This window comes from Rissa tridactyla, chromosome 15, assembly GCF_028500815.1.
Source record: "Rissa tridactyla isolate bRisTri1 chromosome 15, bRisTri1.patW.cur.20221130, whole genome shotgun sequence".
Lineage (NCBI taxonomy): Eukaryota > Metazoa > Chordata > Aves > Charadriiformes > Laridae > Rissa > Rissa tridactyla.
Window position 1 is genome coordinate 7,582,042 of NC_071480.1, and position 15,814 is coordinate 7,597,855.

The 15,814-nt window shown below is 46.5% G+C and overlaps 1 protein-coding gene across 1 annotated transcript; it reads left to right on the top strand.

Annotated features, from left to right (window-relative positions):
- The first annotated feature begins 5,992 nt into the window (after positions 1–5,992).
- WBP2 (WW domain binding protein 2) lies at positions 5,993–14,249 on the top strand. The gene is made up of 8 exons (XM_054221804.1): positions 5,993–6,113; positions 7,898–8,006; positions 8,560–8,695; positions 10,280–10,372; positions 10,676–10,792; positions 11,018–11,140; positions 12,317–12,393; positions 12,589–14,249. The coding sequence occupies exons 1-8, from the start codon at positions 6,055–6,057 to the stop codon at positions 12,640–12,642; spliced, it is 768 nt and encodes a 255-aa protein (XP_054077779.1). The 5' UTR covers positions 5,993–6,054; the 3' UTR covers positions 12,643–14,249.
- Positions 14,250–15,814: the final 1,565 nt, after the last annotated feature.

The following is a 15,814-nucleotide window of genomic DNA, read 5'->3' on the forward strand; positions in this document are numbered from 1 at the left end:
TCTCTCTGTGTCGTCTTTCCTTTAAATACCAAACCGTTAAGAGCTGTCCCATTATCTCGTGTTTATTTTTCTGCGTCCTGTGCATTTGGGGTAAAATAACACAGGTTTTATTTTCCAAGTGTGTCTAAGGGAATTGTGCCAAATCCACATTTCTATTGCTCGACTGCAAAAGGAGCGGAAGAATCCTAAAATCCAAAAACAATATTGTCAGTCCTGGGCAATTTAAAACAATGAATTGTTTTGAATTCTCTTCTACCTCTGTCCTCAGCTTGGAAATAACAAAGATGAATAGATTAGGCGCTTTTTCCTTAGTGTTTTCAGTTTTGAGTATAAATTTCCAAGGTTTTCTATGTGGCAAGGAGGTCGAGAGCTTCCCACACACGCTAGCACTCACCAGTGTCTTTTTTAAATGAAGGCTGAGTTTCTTAATACCAAATATCAGCTGGAGCTTGGAGGAAAACATTATTGGGCGAGTCTTAGTTCGTGCGAGGTGGCAATGCTTCAGCTGGGCCCTTCAGTGGAAGCCGAGTGGATGTCTGCTACTGACTTTAATAGGAGAGGAATCAGGACTGTTTGTTATAACCATTTCTTAAAAGGGAAACTTACAGCTTATTGAAAAAGAGGATATGAAAAGCACAAACTTGCTCCTTTCTTGCCAAGAACCGTGCAGATTATGTCACTGCATTTATTTAAATCTGTTTTCCATTATGTAGTTTTTCTGCTTTTTTCCCCCCCGCACCCCATCTGGTCCTCAGGCACTCAGACAGGGCTGGGCTGCAAACGCTGCAAGGAAAAACTCAAATCCGTATAAAAAGATATAATTTAGGGTAAAAAAAAAAAAGATAAAATTTAGGGTAATATATGCTCTCAAGATATATTTTTATATTATTGATATACAGTTGTCAGTTATTGATATGAGGAGCCCGTCAAAACAGATTACTAGTTTTGCAGGGCTTCTATTTTTAATTAAATTATGCAATCGTTAGAGTTCCTCGCGCGTGCGTACCTGGAGGCAGGAGATTAGACCCTTGCTGTAGCTCTACAAATGCCACAGGTATTTTCCTGCTCCCAGATTCCCTCCCTCCAGACAGACGGACAGGGTTCCGCCTTGTTCATAGGGTGACTGGTTAATCCCTCCAGTTTAACGCTCTCCGATATAAAAGGGTAGTTTTAAGATGGGACTGATGCCAGCATGGAGAGCAGCCAATATTGGGCTCAAAAATCCATTTACAAGTGTGTGAAACACGAATTGTGCATCAAATGTGAAATTAAAAAAAAAACAAATTTGGAAACAGAGCAGGCATCTAGGCTGTTTAAGGAACTACGCCTCATTTTATGTGCAGCACCATCACTACACAGGATTTTTACTCTGCTCTACCAAACATCTGAATTCTACCCATACTACCTACTGAAAGTCCAATTTTGTCTCCATTTCACTTAATTCTGGGCTTTTCCCTGGGAGATCCTGCCAAACAGTGTTAGAATCACTTGTGGTTGCATGGGATGTGCAAACAGCCCCTTGCATGCAAAACTGGAAAGCCTCCGAGGGGAAATGTTTTACCCGCTAGTGAGCCGGCCAGGAAATGTCTTCAGGATAAAAAATGAGGTGCAAACCGCAGCAAAATACAGCATTTTAAAACCAAATGTTGATTTGAACACCATCAGGGTGCTCTGCAAACTCCCACCCGCGAAGCATCGCTATGCTGGAGCATCCTCGCGAGCAGAAAAGCCAGAAAAACTGCTGCCAAGATCAGGCGGGCTCTAAATAACTTAAATCATTTTATTATATATGGTCAGCAGGACACGTAATCAGATGATTAATGGGTTTATAAACATGCTGAAGAGCTCTCCCAAAAAGGAGGCTGGGTCTATGGATTACCCCTACTCTTACGTATTAGAATCACAGAATGGTTTGGGTTGGAAGGGACCTTAAAGCCCACCCAGTGCCACCCCCTGCCCTGGGCAGGGACACCTCCCACCAGCCCAGGTTGCTCCAAGCCCCGTCCAGCCTGGCCTTGAACCCCTCCAGGGATGGGGCAGCCACAGCTTCTCTGGGCAATGTGGGCCAGGGGCGCACCGCCCTCACAGGAGAGAACTTCTTCCTGGTATCTAATCTAAATCTCCCCTCTTCCAGTTTGAAAGTGTTACCCCTCGTCCTATTGCTCCCCTCCCTGATCCAGAGTCCCTCCCCAGCTTTTCTGCCCCTTTAGGGACTGGAAGGGGCTCTAAGGTCTCCCCGGAGCCTTCTCTTCTCCAGGCTGAACCCCCCCAGCTCTCTCAGCCTGTCCTCACAGCAGAGGGGCTCCAGCCCTTGGCGCATCTTTGTGGCCTCCTCTGGACCCGCTCCAACGTCCTTCTTGTGCTGAGGGCTCCAGAGCTGGACTCGGTACTTCAGGTGGGGTCTTCCCAGAGCGGAGCAGAGGGGCGGAATCCCCCCCTCGCCCTGCTGGCCACGCTGCTGGGGATGCATCCCAGGATGTGGCTGGCTTTCCAGGCTGTGGGTGCATGTTGCTGGCTCATGTTGAGCTTCTCATCAACCAACGCCCCAAGTCGTTTTCCTCAGGGCTGCGCTCCATCCATTCTCTCACCAGCCTGGATCTGAGTTTGGGATTGCCCCAACTCACCTGGCCTGCTTGAACTTCATGAGGTTCACACGGGCCCACCTCTTCAGCCTCTCCAGCTCCCTGAAAACAGAGGAAACTTAATAAAACCTAAGCCGGCTTGAGCTGGGTAAATGAATCACGGAATCACGGAATCTTCAGAGTTGGAAGGGACCTCTAGAGATCATCTAGTCCAACTCCCCTGCTAGAGCAGGGTTGCCTAAAGCACATCCCTCAGGGCTGCATCCGGGCGGGTCTTGAAAATCTCCAGAGAAGGGGACTCCACACCCTCCCTGGGCAGCCTGTTCCAGTGCTCTGTCACCCTCACTGTAAAGAAGTTTTTCCGTGTATTTGAACGGAACTTCCTATGTTCTAGCTTGTGCCCATTGCCTCTTGTCCTGTCGCTGGGAACCATTGAAAAGAGCCTGGCTCCGTCCTCCTTAAACCCACCCTTTAGATACTTGTAAACATTGATCAGGTCCCCCCTCAGCCTTCTCTTCTCCAGGCTAAAGAGTCCCAGCTCTTTCAGCCTTTCCTCATAAGGGAGGTGCTCCAGTCCCACAATCATCTTGGTTGCCCTTCGCTGGGCTCGCTCCAGTAGTTCCCTGTCCCTCTTGAACTGGGGAGCCCAGAACTGGACACAGTACTCCAGTTGTGGCCTCACCAGTGCAGAGTAGAGGGGGAGAATGACCTCCCTCGACCTACTGGCCACAGTCTTCCCTATGCAGCCCAGGATGCCATTGGCCTTCTTGGCGACAAGGGCACACTGCTGGCTCATGGATAATTTGCTGTCTACCAGGACCCCCAGGTCCTTCTCCTCAGAGCTGCTTCCCAGCATGTCCGCCCCTAACATATACTGGTGTTTGGCATTCTTCCTTCCCAGGTGCAGGACCCTACACTTGCTTTTGTTGAACCTCATTAGGTTCTTCTCTGCCCAGCTCTCCAGCCTGTCCAGGTCACGCTGGATGGCAGCACGGCCCTCTGGAGTGTCGGCCACCCCACCCAGCTTGGTATCATCAGCAAACTTGCTGAGGATACACTCTGTCCCCTCATCTAGGTCATTAATGAATATATTGAACAAAATTGGTCCAAGTATTGACCCCTGAGGGACACCACTCCTTACAGGCCTCCAACTGGACTCTGTGCCGCTGATCACAACCCTCTGAGTTCTGTCACTCAGCCAGCTCTCGATCCACCTCACTGTCACCTCGTCTAGCCCATACTTCCTCAGCTTCCTAATGAGGATGTTATGGGAGACAGTGTCAAAAGCCTTGCTAAAGTCAAGGTAGATGACATCTATGGCTCTCCCCTCATCCAGCCAACCCGTTATAACATCATAGAAAGCTATCAGATTGGTCAGGCATGATTTGCCCTTGGTAAATCCATGCTGACCACTTCCAATAACTTCCTGTTCCTCTATGTGTTTGGAGACGACATCCAGAATGAGTCGCTCCATTACCTTCCCAGGGACAGAGGTGAGACTAACCGGCCTGTAGTTCCCTGGGTCCTCCTTCTTGCCTTTTTTGAAGATTGGAGTGACGTTAGCCTTCCTCCAGTCCTCAGGCACCTCTCCTGTTCCCCATGACTTTTCAAAGACGATGGAGAGTGGTCTAGCGATAACATCTGCCAGCTCTCTCAGCACTCGCGGGTGCATCCCGTCAGGGCCCATGGATTTATGAATGTCCAGCTTGGCCAAGTGGTCTCTGATCCGGTCCTCCTCAACTAAGGGAAAATCTTCCTCTCTCCAGACCTTCCTCCTTGCCTCCAGGGTATGGGATGTGTGAGGGACGGCTTTATCAGTGAAGACCGAAGAAAAGAAGGCATTCAGTAACTCTGCCTTCTCTGTGTCTTCCACCACTAGGGCACCCATCTCATTCATCAGTGGACCTATATTTTCCCTAGTTTTCCTTTTTCTGTTGATATACTGGAAAAATCTCTTCTTGTTATCTTTAACTGCAGTGGCCAAGCTGAGTTCTGATTGAGCTTTGGCCCTTCTAATCTTCCCCCTGCATAGCTTTGTTATATCTTGATAATCCTCATAAGTTGCTAAGCCCCTTTTCCAGAGAATGTAAGCCTTCCTTTTTTTCCTGAGGTCCAGCCAAAGCTCTCTATTTAGCCAGGCTGGCCTTCTTCCCCGTCGGCTCGTCTTTCGGGACATGGGGATGGCCTTCACCTGTGCTTCTAAGAGCACCTGCTTGAAGTATGACCAGCTTTCCTGGGCACCTTTGCTCTTCAAAACTGCCTCCCAAGGGACACTCTCAACCATGCTCCTAAACAGGCTAAAGTCTGCCCTTCGGAAATCCAAGGTGGCAGTTTTGCTGGCTCCCCGCCTCCCTTCACCAAGAATTGAAAACTCTATCATTTCATGGTCACTCTGACCAAGATGACCTCCAACCTTTACATCCCCCACAAGACCTTCTCTGTTAACAAACAGTAGGTCCAGTAGGGCACTTCCCCTAGTAGGTTCCTTCACCAGCTGTGTTAGGAAGTTGTCTTCCACACACTCCAGGAACCTCCGGGACTGTTCCCTCTCTGCTGTGTAGTATTCCCAGCGGACATCCGGGAAGTTGAAATCCCCCACAAGAACAAGGGCAGATGATCGCGAGACCTCTGCCAGCCGCTTGTAGAATACTTCATCGGTTTCTACATCCTGATTAGGGGGTCTATAACAAACTCCCATCACGATATCTGCCTTGTTGGCCTTCCCCTTGATTTTTATCCATACACACTCAACACTGTCATTCACAGTGTTGAGTTCCAGACATTCAAAACCGCCCCTAACATAGAGGGCCACCCCACCACCTCTCTTCCCTTGCCTATCCCTTCTGAAAAGCTGGTAGCCATCAATTACAGCACTCCACTTGTGTGTGTCTTCCCACCACGTTTCCGTGATGGCAACCACATCATAGTTTCCCTGCTGCACGATGGCCTCCAGCTCGTCCTGCTTATTCCCCATGCTGCGTGCATTAGTGTAGATGCACTTCAGTTGGGTTAATTGTCCTACCACTTTCTTGGGGGGACAGGCCCTGATTTGCACCTGATCATTCTCGGACACTACTGTAGTTACCAAATTATCACTACTCCTTGTGTCTATTGAACATTGATTATACATCGCGGCAGGAGCAGAGAGGAGGCTGCGGGTCTCCTCACAGGGATGGCCAGGCTGGAGACAGCAGCTCCCAACAGTGTGTGGGCCTGGGCTTTGTGGGCGGCGATGGAGGTGTGTGGGGACCCGGTTTGGGGCTGAGCGGGGTGGGAAGCACCCCTCAAACCGAGCAGTCCCCGGGGCGCCCGGGCTGTCATGGCGGCCGGCGGGCGCCCCGGGGACTACAACTCCCAGCATGCACAGCGCGACCAGTCCCGTCACGCCTCGCTTCTGCCGCCACGTCCCGCCGCGCAGGCGCAGGCTGGGCTCGGCGCTGTGAGGAGGAGGAGGAGGAGGGAGGCGGGCGCCATGGCGCTGAACAGGAACCACTCGGAGGGCGGCGGCGTCATCGTTAACAACAGCGAGAAGTGAGGCGCCATCCCTTTCTCCCTTCCTTCCTCCGGACGCGGTCGGCCGGCTGGTAGCGGGGAGCTGTCTCCCTTCCCCTTCCCTTCTTTCCCCCTCAGGGTTGTGTGGGGAGCGGGGGGTGCCGAGGGGCTTGGAGGGGTTGCTTTAACCCTCTTGGTGCCGGCTTGTATGGGCTCATCCTCCCCCCTTCTCCCTACGGTTGTAGGGGCTGTATATATCCCCCTTCCCCAGGGTCTCCCCCGGGGGTAGCGCTTCTAGGCCGCAGCCGCGGGCCTCCCCCCTCACGCCGCTCCCCTCCGCAGCCTGCCGGCCCCCCTGCCTGCTTCTGGCTCGTACTGCTCTCCCCAGCCTCTCCCCTAAGCGCTCATCGAGGGCTGGCAGAGCTCAGTCCTCAGCCAGGTGATTCTGGCCTGGCCTCATGCCTCATCCTGCGCTTGCCACCCGCTGCTGCAGGAGGTGCTGCACCGGCACCGTGCCTCTGTTGAAGAGCAGCCCGCTTGGGAAGCCCTAGGCTGCCTGCCCGGTTTGGTTTGCTGGGTTCCTTGCGCACACCCCCCTCGTGTGTTCGGGAAGTAGCAACAGTGTTGGAAAAAGGTGCTGGGATATAACCATGGAAACAGAAAGCCTCCACAGAGCTGTCTCTGTCTGCATGGCAATGGGCTGTCCTCACCCTCTGTGTCTGCCAGCCTGTCTGGGTTCTGACGTGGCAGTCACCTGCTTTTGGGACAAAGGAGAAGTTCATTCTTCAGGGCTTCTTTCCATGAGGCTATTTAAACATTGGTACAGGAATTCTGCACCTGACTTCCCATTGAGATGTGACCCTTCTTAGAAGAATTTAGTAAGATCAGCTCTGGGGCTTAAATTTGCATTCATTGCAACAAACAACTGCAGCAGCTTAATATGTTACTGTTCCCAGTTGTCAGCCTGTCGTGGATCAGGGGTTACCTCTCATGCTGCAGCCCAGGCTGCTCATTGTGGTTGATTCAGCTGATAGGCTGTAGTCTGAACAGAGCTGCTGGCCCCTGTGCCCTTCCGGAGCTTTTGCTGGAGGGACAGGTACTTGCTGGCAGAAGGGAAGCACGAGTGACTGAGGATGGTAACACATAAGCTGCCAAAGATAAAGGTGGTGGAGGTTTCTGCAGCTTTAGGGATTAGAGTCCCTAATGTGGATGCTGTTATGTCAATACAAGTTACCCTCTGTATCCATGCAACGGTATTGCACTGGTTTTAATCAGGTCAGTTTCTAATTGAGAATTAAGGAGTCAGTGCAGGCAACAGGGTTAGTGAAGTCTAGTGACAAGAAAGGGGGGTTCCTCTTGATCACATTTGTGTGACAGAGATGCTTAAGCTGTGGTTAGATCTTCAACAGCCATGTTGCATAAGGCAGCCTGAGTAGTTCCTGCTTCAGCAGTCCTTCCTCTGTTACATTACTTGTGGTGAACCAAATTAGGGAACTGATCCAGCAGAAATGCAACACAAGTTAAAAAAAAATATGTCTTGTGAGGTTGATCAGTCAGTTGACTAAATTCATTGCCTGGGTGTGCAGACTGTGGTAGCTGTGCCAGCACGCTGAAGAGGGAACACAAGGCTGAGAACAAGCAGCCAGTACTACTTAAAATGCTACTGACAACAACAAAAAACAATGCAAGCCAGACTGATTTTGTCTGCCGAGTTAAAGCCAGTTTTGGTAGGTTAGTTTAGGTAGTAAATTTACATGGTATTGCACTTCTGCCTTGAGTTGTAACACTGTGACGCTGTGTCTCTTCTCTCATCTTGTTTGCAGCGTTTTGATGACCTATGATCACGTAGAAATGACCTTCAGTGATATCGAACCTATGCCAGATGCCTTCAAAGGGACCAAGAAAGGGAGTGTTTTCTTGACTCCCTACCGAGTAAGTAGTAAAAGGCTTTATCTTGTGTAAGGAGATAAGGGCTCTTTGCAATTCTGTATTTAAATGTTCTCAATGCATGAAAGTCAGGATAATCTACTACCCCTTGAAGTATGGCTCATCCTCTCCCTCTGGGAAGCATTATGAATTCATTGCATATCCTATCTATTTGTCAAAAGATAATAAATCTGATTAGTTCTTATACAGGCAGCTGTTTAGTCTATCAGGCATCTTCAAGATTGGAAATTAGCAATGGTCTGGAAATGCTGAATGCAATAGCACAGCTACTAAGTCATAGCTGTGTGGAGCAGCGAGTTCTCTGGAAGCTGGGAGGAGTATTATCTGAGCAAGGGTAACCTTCTTGGAAGGCTTTATTGCCTTGAGGCTTCAGTTTACCCTTGTGGCTGTTCTGCGTAGTTTTTGGTTTGCAGAACTGACAAGGAGCCTCGGATGTGGGAGGGAGTTTCAGTCCATTGAAAAGTCTCTTTAGATAATAAACTGGGGCTGTGTTTCCTGTTTGTTTTAAAGACCCTTTGTAATGTTATTTTCTTTTCAGGTTATCTTTGTGTCGAAGGGAAAGGATGCTATGCAGTCTTTCGTGATGCCCTTTTATTTATTGAAAGATTGTGAGATTAAGCAGCCTGTCTTTGGAGCAAATTATATCAAGGGTACAGTGAAAGCAGAGGCAGGAGGTATGTATAGTACAGATCTATGTTCTCTATCGTAGTGATACTACACGGTGCATGGCAAAGTAAGTATCTGGTGTAACTGAAACTGGATACTGACCAAATGGGTTTTTACAGTACTGCTAAAATATGTTTCTTTCTTTGAAACTAGCAGCTAAAAATACCCTCCTTATCTGCTCCTTGTACAGTTGCAATGAACAGATCTGTTCTGCAACCAATGTCATTCCTGCCCTCTGTGCAAAAGACTAAGTTCAGTCAGCCAAGTGATCTCACTGAATAAACAACAGAGCAGAGTCAGCAAGTGTAATTTTGCTTTGCTCAGTTGGGGTTACCTCTTGGTTCTGCATCCAGGTCCTCCCATGCCAAAGACTTGTGATCCTTTCTGGATCCGTTTGGGTTTTCAGGAGCAGATCTCCAGAGTGCTGTTCTCCATTACCAATTTATTGTACAATTTAAGGAAAGGTGTGCTATTGCCTTAGTGCATCTTAGCAGTAAAATGACACTTGGAAGAGAATGGGCTGTCTTGAAATGAGGGAATCTTCAAGGGGTGATTTCATATTATGTTTGAAGTGAAGGTTGTGGTAGACATTTTCAGAATGTTTTTTTAATCGGTGTTTTATGCTTCTGCTTTTTACCAAAGGCACGTAGTTCACTAAACTCTTTCATCCCCAGGTTGATTTAGGCTATTGGTTGTGGCACTGAGATCACAGTGCCGTGCTTAGGACTTCAGTCTGTAATCCTGAAATCAGCATCGTAGCTTCTGGATGGGAGTAAAGTGGGGGACCATCTAGCGTGAGAGGAAGCCTGAGCAGTAACAACAAACTTTGTAAACTCTGTGAAAGGCAAACGGCTTTAGCTAAATCTTTGTGAGTTTTCCCCAGCGGCTTCTCCTTTAATGAGGGTGTTGCTTTAACAGCCATGAGAGTCTGGTTTAGCTCAAAAGGCTCTTTAATCTACATGTCCCTGTTTCAGTACTGACACAGCTTCTGCTTTGATGCATTGTTGGGACTCTGGGCTGTGCATGTTTTTCTTTTTTAGTCTGTAATATGAGATGTCACTAATTTTTTTTATTTTTATTATTATTATCCTGACTTCAAATATCTTCTATGGACTCTAATGGATTTATGTGGACCATGTTTTTCATTAAGTTCTTTGCTTCACTGGGCACTCAGACTCCCAAACTAATTTATAGCTGACAGTTAGGTGTAGTTGCAAAGGCTTTTTAGCAAACGGGATTAACAAAATCCCTGTCTTCTGCACTAATCTTATACAAAGCTAGAGCAAATCCAGCACTCCTGATAGCTTGGTCTGTCGGCAGCTGGTGCAGAAACAGGCACAACGTTAGTAAGCTTTTGAATGTCTCCCTCATTGATGTTTCTTCAGGTGTCTCTTGACCTGAAAATACTGCCCAATGTGAATTTTTCTGATAATAGGGTAATTCTGCCACATTATCAACATTTTTTTTTCTTGGCTACTTGGGATAAGCTCTTTAAAGAGCTATGTACAGGGCATCTGTAGATAAAGCATGGAAGCTAAATAGCATCGAAACGGACTGTCCTTCCTTCTGAATTCTGTCTTTCCTCCCTGCAGGCGGCTGGGAAGGATCCGCCACGTTCAAGATGACCTTTTCAGCTGGGGGTGCAATCGAGTTTGGGCAGCGCATGCTGCAAGTGGCATCTCAAGGTATGGGAGTCTGGCGGTCTCTGCCGTACAGTTTTGTGGTTTCAGGAGGCCTTGCCTTCATCTCACAGCAAGGGCAGTTTCAGGTTGTGACAGGTTGGATTCAAATTTATGCGAGTTTCAGGCTGTATCTGGAACTTGCCTGCTTTACAAAATACTTTTTTCACATCCAAGGAACAGCAGATTTATTGGGATGGAGGTTGCTTGTTTTTCAGATAAGGATCTTTAAGTTTCTTGGAGATCTTTGCCTGCATTTGATGCAGGCTTGATGTTTTGATGAGGTTAACTTTACCTTTACTTTTCCAGTCTCCAGAGGCGAAATACCCAATGGAGCTTATGGCTATTCCTATATGCCAAATGGATCCTATGCTTTTGCACCAGCTGCAGCTAACGGGGGCTATCCGTACCCACCGCCTCCTCCTGGTAAGTCTGGGAATTGAGGATGGGGATTGCTCTAGTTAGCAATAGTTAAAATAGGCAAAAAGAGGAAGAAACACTAATTTTACATAGTCTTTTAGATTGGATCTGATGCCTTGTGCAACTTTTGCTTCTGAGCTGAATTATATTTACCTTTGGCTTGTTTTGGCTGTATGCTGTGACCTAGCCAAAGAGTTAAGTCTTTTGCTGTGTTATTTCCTTTCCTGACAGAGTTTTATCCTGGCCCTCCTGTGGCGGATGGAGACATGGGTTACATGCAGCTTCCACCCCCGCCGTACCCGGGGCCCATGGAACCCCCCGTCAGCGGTCCAGACCTGCCCTCCACTCCTGCAGGTAAGAAGTATGTTCAGGTGAATTAGCTGAAAATGGTTTTGTTACCCATGACACAGATATTGTTTGTTGTCTGTTGTCTCTTTGGGAACTTAGAGTCAACTTAGAAGCTCCACTTGAAGTTAAAATTATTTAGGAGAGGGATTAGGGTGCTTCCCTAATCTCCAGCCTTGTGTATCCATCTCAGTCTGGAGGCCAGCCTGATTCTCTCCAGGGTGGATACCATTAGCAGATATTTTGCAGCTGGATTTATTCTTTTTGTGGCAGAAAAAATACAGTTTATGATCCTCCTGTTGTGATAATCTTGCTCTGCTAGATGAATAAAAAAAATTTGACAGTGAAATATGTTTCTATTCCATTTTAGTTTGCAGCTGTGGCTTTGCTGATATTTGCTCCCCCTTCCCCCATTTTGCTCTAATCTGGTTACTTTTGCTTAAATTACGTGGAACAGAGGAACAGATAATGGAAAGGAGCTGGGGAAAAGCCAGTCTCGTTTTCACTCATTTGGCATTTATCAAAATTATTTTGAACATGTCTTAAAAGGTCTGCATGGAGGGTGGGTCAGGAACCAGCCCCAAAAAAAGAGTCTTTGTGGTTGGACACAACCATAGATCTCTCACAGATTAATTCTTATCCAAACAAATATCTTTAACTTCTCTCTTTTGTTTGAATAATCAACCCATCATCTTTGAACTATTATTTGGAAAGTGACACTGATCCAGATGGTTTTACAAGACTTTTGTGTTCTGCAGAAACAGAGGATCCAAATTATCTTAATAAATTACCATCCATAAATGATGAGCTGCTATAAAGTTGTGCTGATTTTTGTTTTGTCTTGCGTTCTCACTCCCAAGAAGGATGGTTTGTTAACTGCCTTTTTAAAGGGTATTGTCTGTATTTAGGCAAAAAAGCCGTTAGCATTTATTTGTTGGCTAACGTGCAAGTCCCAGGTGATGTTTCCAAACTAAATCTTGGGACTATTTCACTTCTGACTTGACAGTCCTGTGGCAACTGAATCTTTAGTACTCAGAGGAGATAGTGCTCACTTGTCATGTTTGTTGTAGCTATTTTCCAACTCAGGCATTGGTCAAATAGTGCTCCAAGAATGTGTGGAGTTTTTGTTTGATTGTAAAAGTTCTCTGTGTGTCACCAAATCTGTAACTTCTCTTTCTGTGACAGCTGAAGCGAAGGCTGCCGAAGCTGCTGCCAGTGCTTACTACAGCCCCGTCAACCCACATAACGTCTATATGCCCACGGTAAGTTCCTTTATCATTCTGGTATTGCAGTGTGAGCCCAAGTGTGTATTTAGCATTTCTTTTTCTCAGTGACACAGCAAAGTTTGTCTGAATTGATTTGGGTTTTTTTTGTCATTGCTGGTGTTTGGGTTTTTTTGTTTTTTTTTTTTTCTTCCTTAACCACGAATTGATATTCTTGTATTGTCTTTATTTCAGGACCAGCCACCCCCTCCTCCATATTTCCCACCAGAGGACAAGAAAAACCAATAAGCTAACAGAGAACTTCTCCACAACTCATTGCTTTCTTACTTCCCATTTTGGCAGAATCTTGGGGCATGGTCCATAGCACTGAGGAGTAGAGCCTTCCCCCGAGGCACATAGCTTTCATGGACTCTAGTGGTAGATGTGTGCAGAGCAAGGGGAGAGATTTCAGCAGCCTGGGTTACTTCGTTAGAGCTCTGAGGGTTTGCTGTCCTACCACAGTATTTCCTTCTCCCGGCACGCGGCATCACTAGAACTGGAGGTTCTTTTCATCTGTGATCATTTCCCTTACGTCTGTTTCTTTTGATACTTAAATTGTACCGCTTTAGAATAAGCAACTGCTCCAAACTGATAATTAATGTGCTCATAACATGGAAACAAGGCTCTTGGGGGAGCGGAGGCGTGTCTTGACTTTACCTTAGTGTGCAGCCAAGAGCATCACAGGGATGTCTGTGAGTATTCCTCTCAACCCAGAGTGTCACATCCAACTTTTCCCTCTGCTACCGAGAAAGGGCTTCAAAGGGTACCTTTGGGATCTCAAAGGAAATAGATACCTATTAAACTTTCTTGTTGGTGTTTTTTTTTTTTTTTTTTTTTTAGCTAAGTCATTCCTGACAATCATAGCAAATAATCTGGTAGCCCTCCAAATTTTCCTGCTGTGCACTATGTATGATGATGCTGACGAGCTTCCCTTCTTAAGAAAACATACTACTCTTTACAGGGTTGATTAGTAGCATCTAACTAGTTCTAGATCATATGGGAACACTAATTTTCGGTTGTCTCTTTCTTCCAGTTAGATATGTGGGCTTGAGATCACGAAGTCCTGAATATTCTCTTTATAGCCTATAATGCACTTCCCCCCCCGTAACACAAGTTACACTTTTTGGCCAGTGAAGCGTCTTACTGCTGTGATTTAACTGGTGAATTAATAGCTAATGGGGAGAAAATAGCTGCTTTATTTCTGCTCTGGAAGCACGTGAGAGAATATGCAAAACGTTGGAATAAGCTATTTAGGTACAACTGAGCTGCTCGTTTGAATGTTGTTTAATGGCGTTAGTGTTCCTGGATCAGCTGTGAATTTACTTCCCAGTAACTTGAACGCGGGTTCCTTGGACTGAGGGTTGAAGCGTTTCCCTTCCGTAGCATTGATTCATTGATCTCATTAGCGACGACTCCAGTATGCGGAACCTCTGCAGGACCGATCGAAATCCAGGTTGCAAAACTTTGCGTTGTACAAAGCTTTGCACAAATCAAGACTTCACTGACTTCTGACAGCTGAGAGAGAGAAAATCCTTCCCGGCAAGTGTGAAGAAAGACGGTATGCTAGGAAACTGCTGAGACTTGCTGCATGCAGCCTGCTTGGAGAGAAAAAAAAAAAAAGGTCCACCTCTTGTTTTCTTTTTGTTTGAGTCTAGCTCATTAATCAAATTGCTACTGTCTGTGCACTGACTTTTCTAGAATTGCTACTGCAGTGATGTAAAGAAATGGTTATTTTAAAAAATATATATTTATTTTGAAAACGTTTGATTAATATATTAATGTGAAATGACTTTTGAATGCAGATTTGTTTTGCCAAGACTGTGAAGTAAAGAGAAATCACCTCAAAGCTCACAGTGTTTGTGTGTTTGTGTGTCTGTTACTGGGCGAACATGATGGTGACTTACTACCTTTGTATGGGGAGGGGGAGAATTAAACACTTGGATTTTATTCTTGGCTATTTATTGGTGACATTAGTCACTTGATTTCTCTTGGCTGACTTTGTGAAATGAAAATAAGATGTTAAAATCTTTGAACAAATGTCCATTTCGCAATTCCTGTTGTAAACCGGTGAGGCGACTACTTAACACTTTACCCAGATGTGTAACCCACGTGGTTTTTTTCAGACCAATTCTCCTTGTAAAGGTTGCGGCCAATTGCTAGAAGAAGTAGTCAAGGGACACAGCATAGTTGTTGCCTCTAAAATATGTCTCTAATTAGAAGCAATCCATAATTTTATCCTTTTTTTTTAATTTTTTTTTTAAGTGTGCTGAGATGCCTGGGTAGTTCTGCTCCGTTAGGTCTGAATTCTCTAAGGTGGTGCGGTTCACCTGGTAGCTCTTCTCCCTGGAAAAGCGTGGAGTTGTTACTCCGGCGGATGAAGTGTTCCTCCTGGGTGTGCTCCAGCGGCAGCGTGAGAGCTGTTAACTCCTTCTGTGTGAGCGGGATGAGGCGTGTCGGTATAGCATGGCAGGGGAGGAATCGTTCCACGTGGGATGCGATCCTGTTGTTGCTGAGATGGGGCAGGTCCCTCTGTTTTGCACTGATGTGTCAAACAAGTTGCTCTTCAGGTAACGTCCAAATCTTGCGTGGTTTCGTTCCTCTTCTGAGCTGTGACTAGCTGTCTTAATTCTCTTGAGCTCCCTGAACAACTGGGGTGGACATTTTCCAGATTCTGCTCTCCTCCTACATCACTTTGACTCGCACGTCCTCCCACGCGGCTGTTTTACTGCATTTTAAGGCTGGCTGAGCCACTGGGGTTTGTTTTCTGTAGCAAGAGGTGGGTGGAGAAGGAAAGTATTAAGAGAGAAAATGTTACAGCCCACTAGGAACCTAGTAAATCCTGGTTTGTGAATTAAATTACTTCAAAATGAGGTTTCCTGAATTGCATCAGTCCAACTGTAAGATGCTGCAGACACCTCTCTGTACTGCGTTCTGTTTTAAAATGCCTCCCTCCCAGTGACCCTCTCCTCCCAGGCAGATAATCCTAGAAAACACAGATTGCACGAAGTTTCCAGGTCTCTTGCCCAGCACCACTCACTCGTACAGCTCTGGTGCCAACCGTCAGCACAAACCCATAAGGTTGTGTTTTTGTTTTTGTTTTTTTTTTTAAATCTTTCCTCAACAAAGCATGCTTGAGAGAAGAAACATCGAGATAATCTGCTCTGATGAGAACGTGGCTCCGTGTCTCTTCTGCTAATGTGGACAAGTGACAAGATCTGCAGAGAGACCATGAGGTTTGCTGCCTGGGAAAAGGAAAATATGTTGAGAGGGTGAGTCAGGCTGGAATAAACGAAATGTTCCTCTCCTCAACAGCGGCTTTTGAGCTGTGAGCTTTTTACAATGGTTTGTTGGTGAATGTCCCCGTTCCTCCAGGCTAGAGCTTGACGTGGTCTACGGGGAGGTGAGAAGGAGTAAGCCAAAT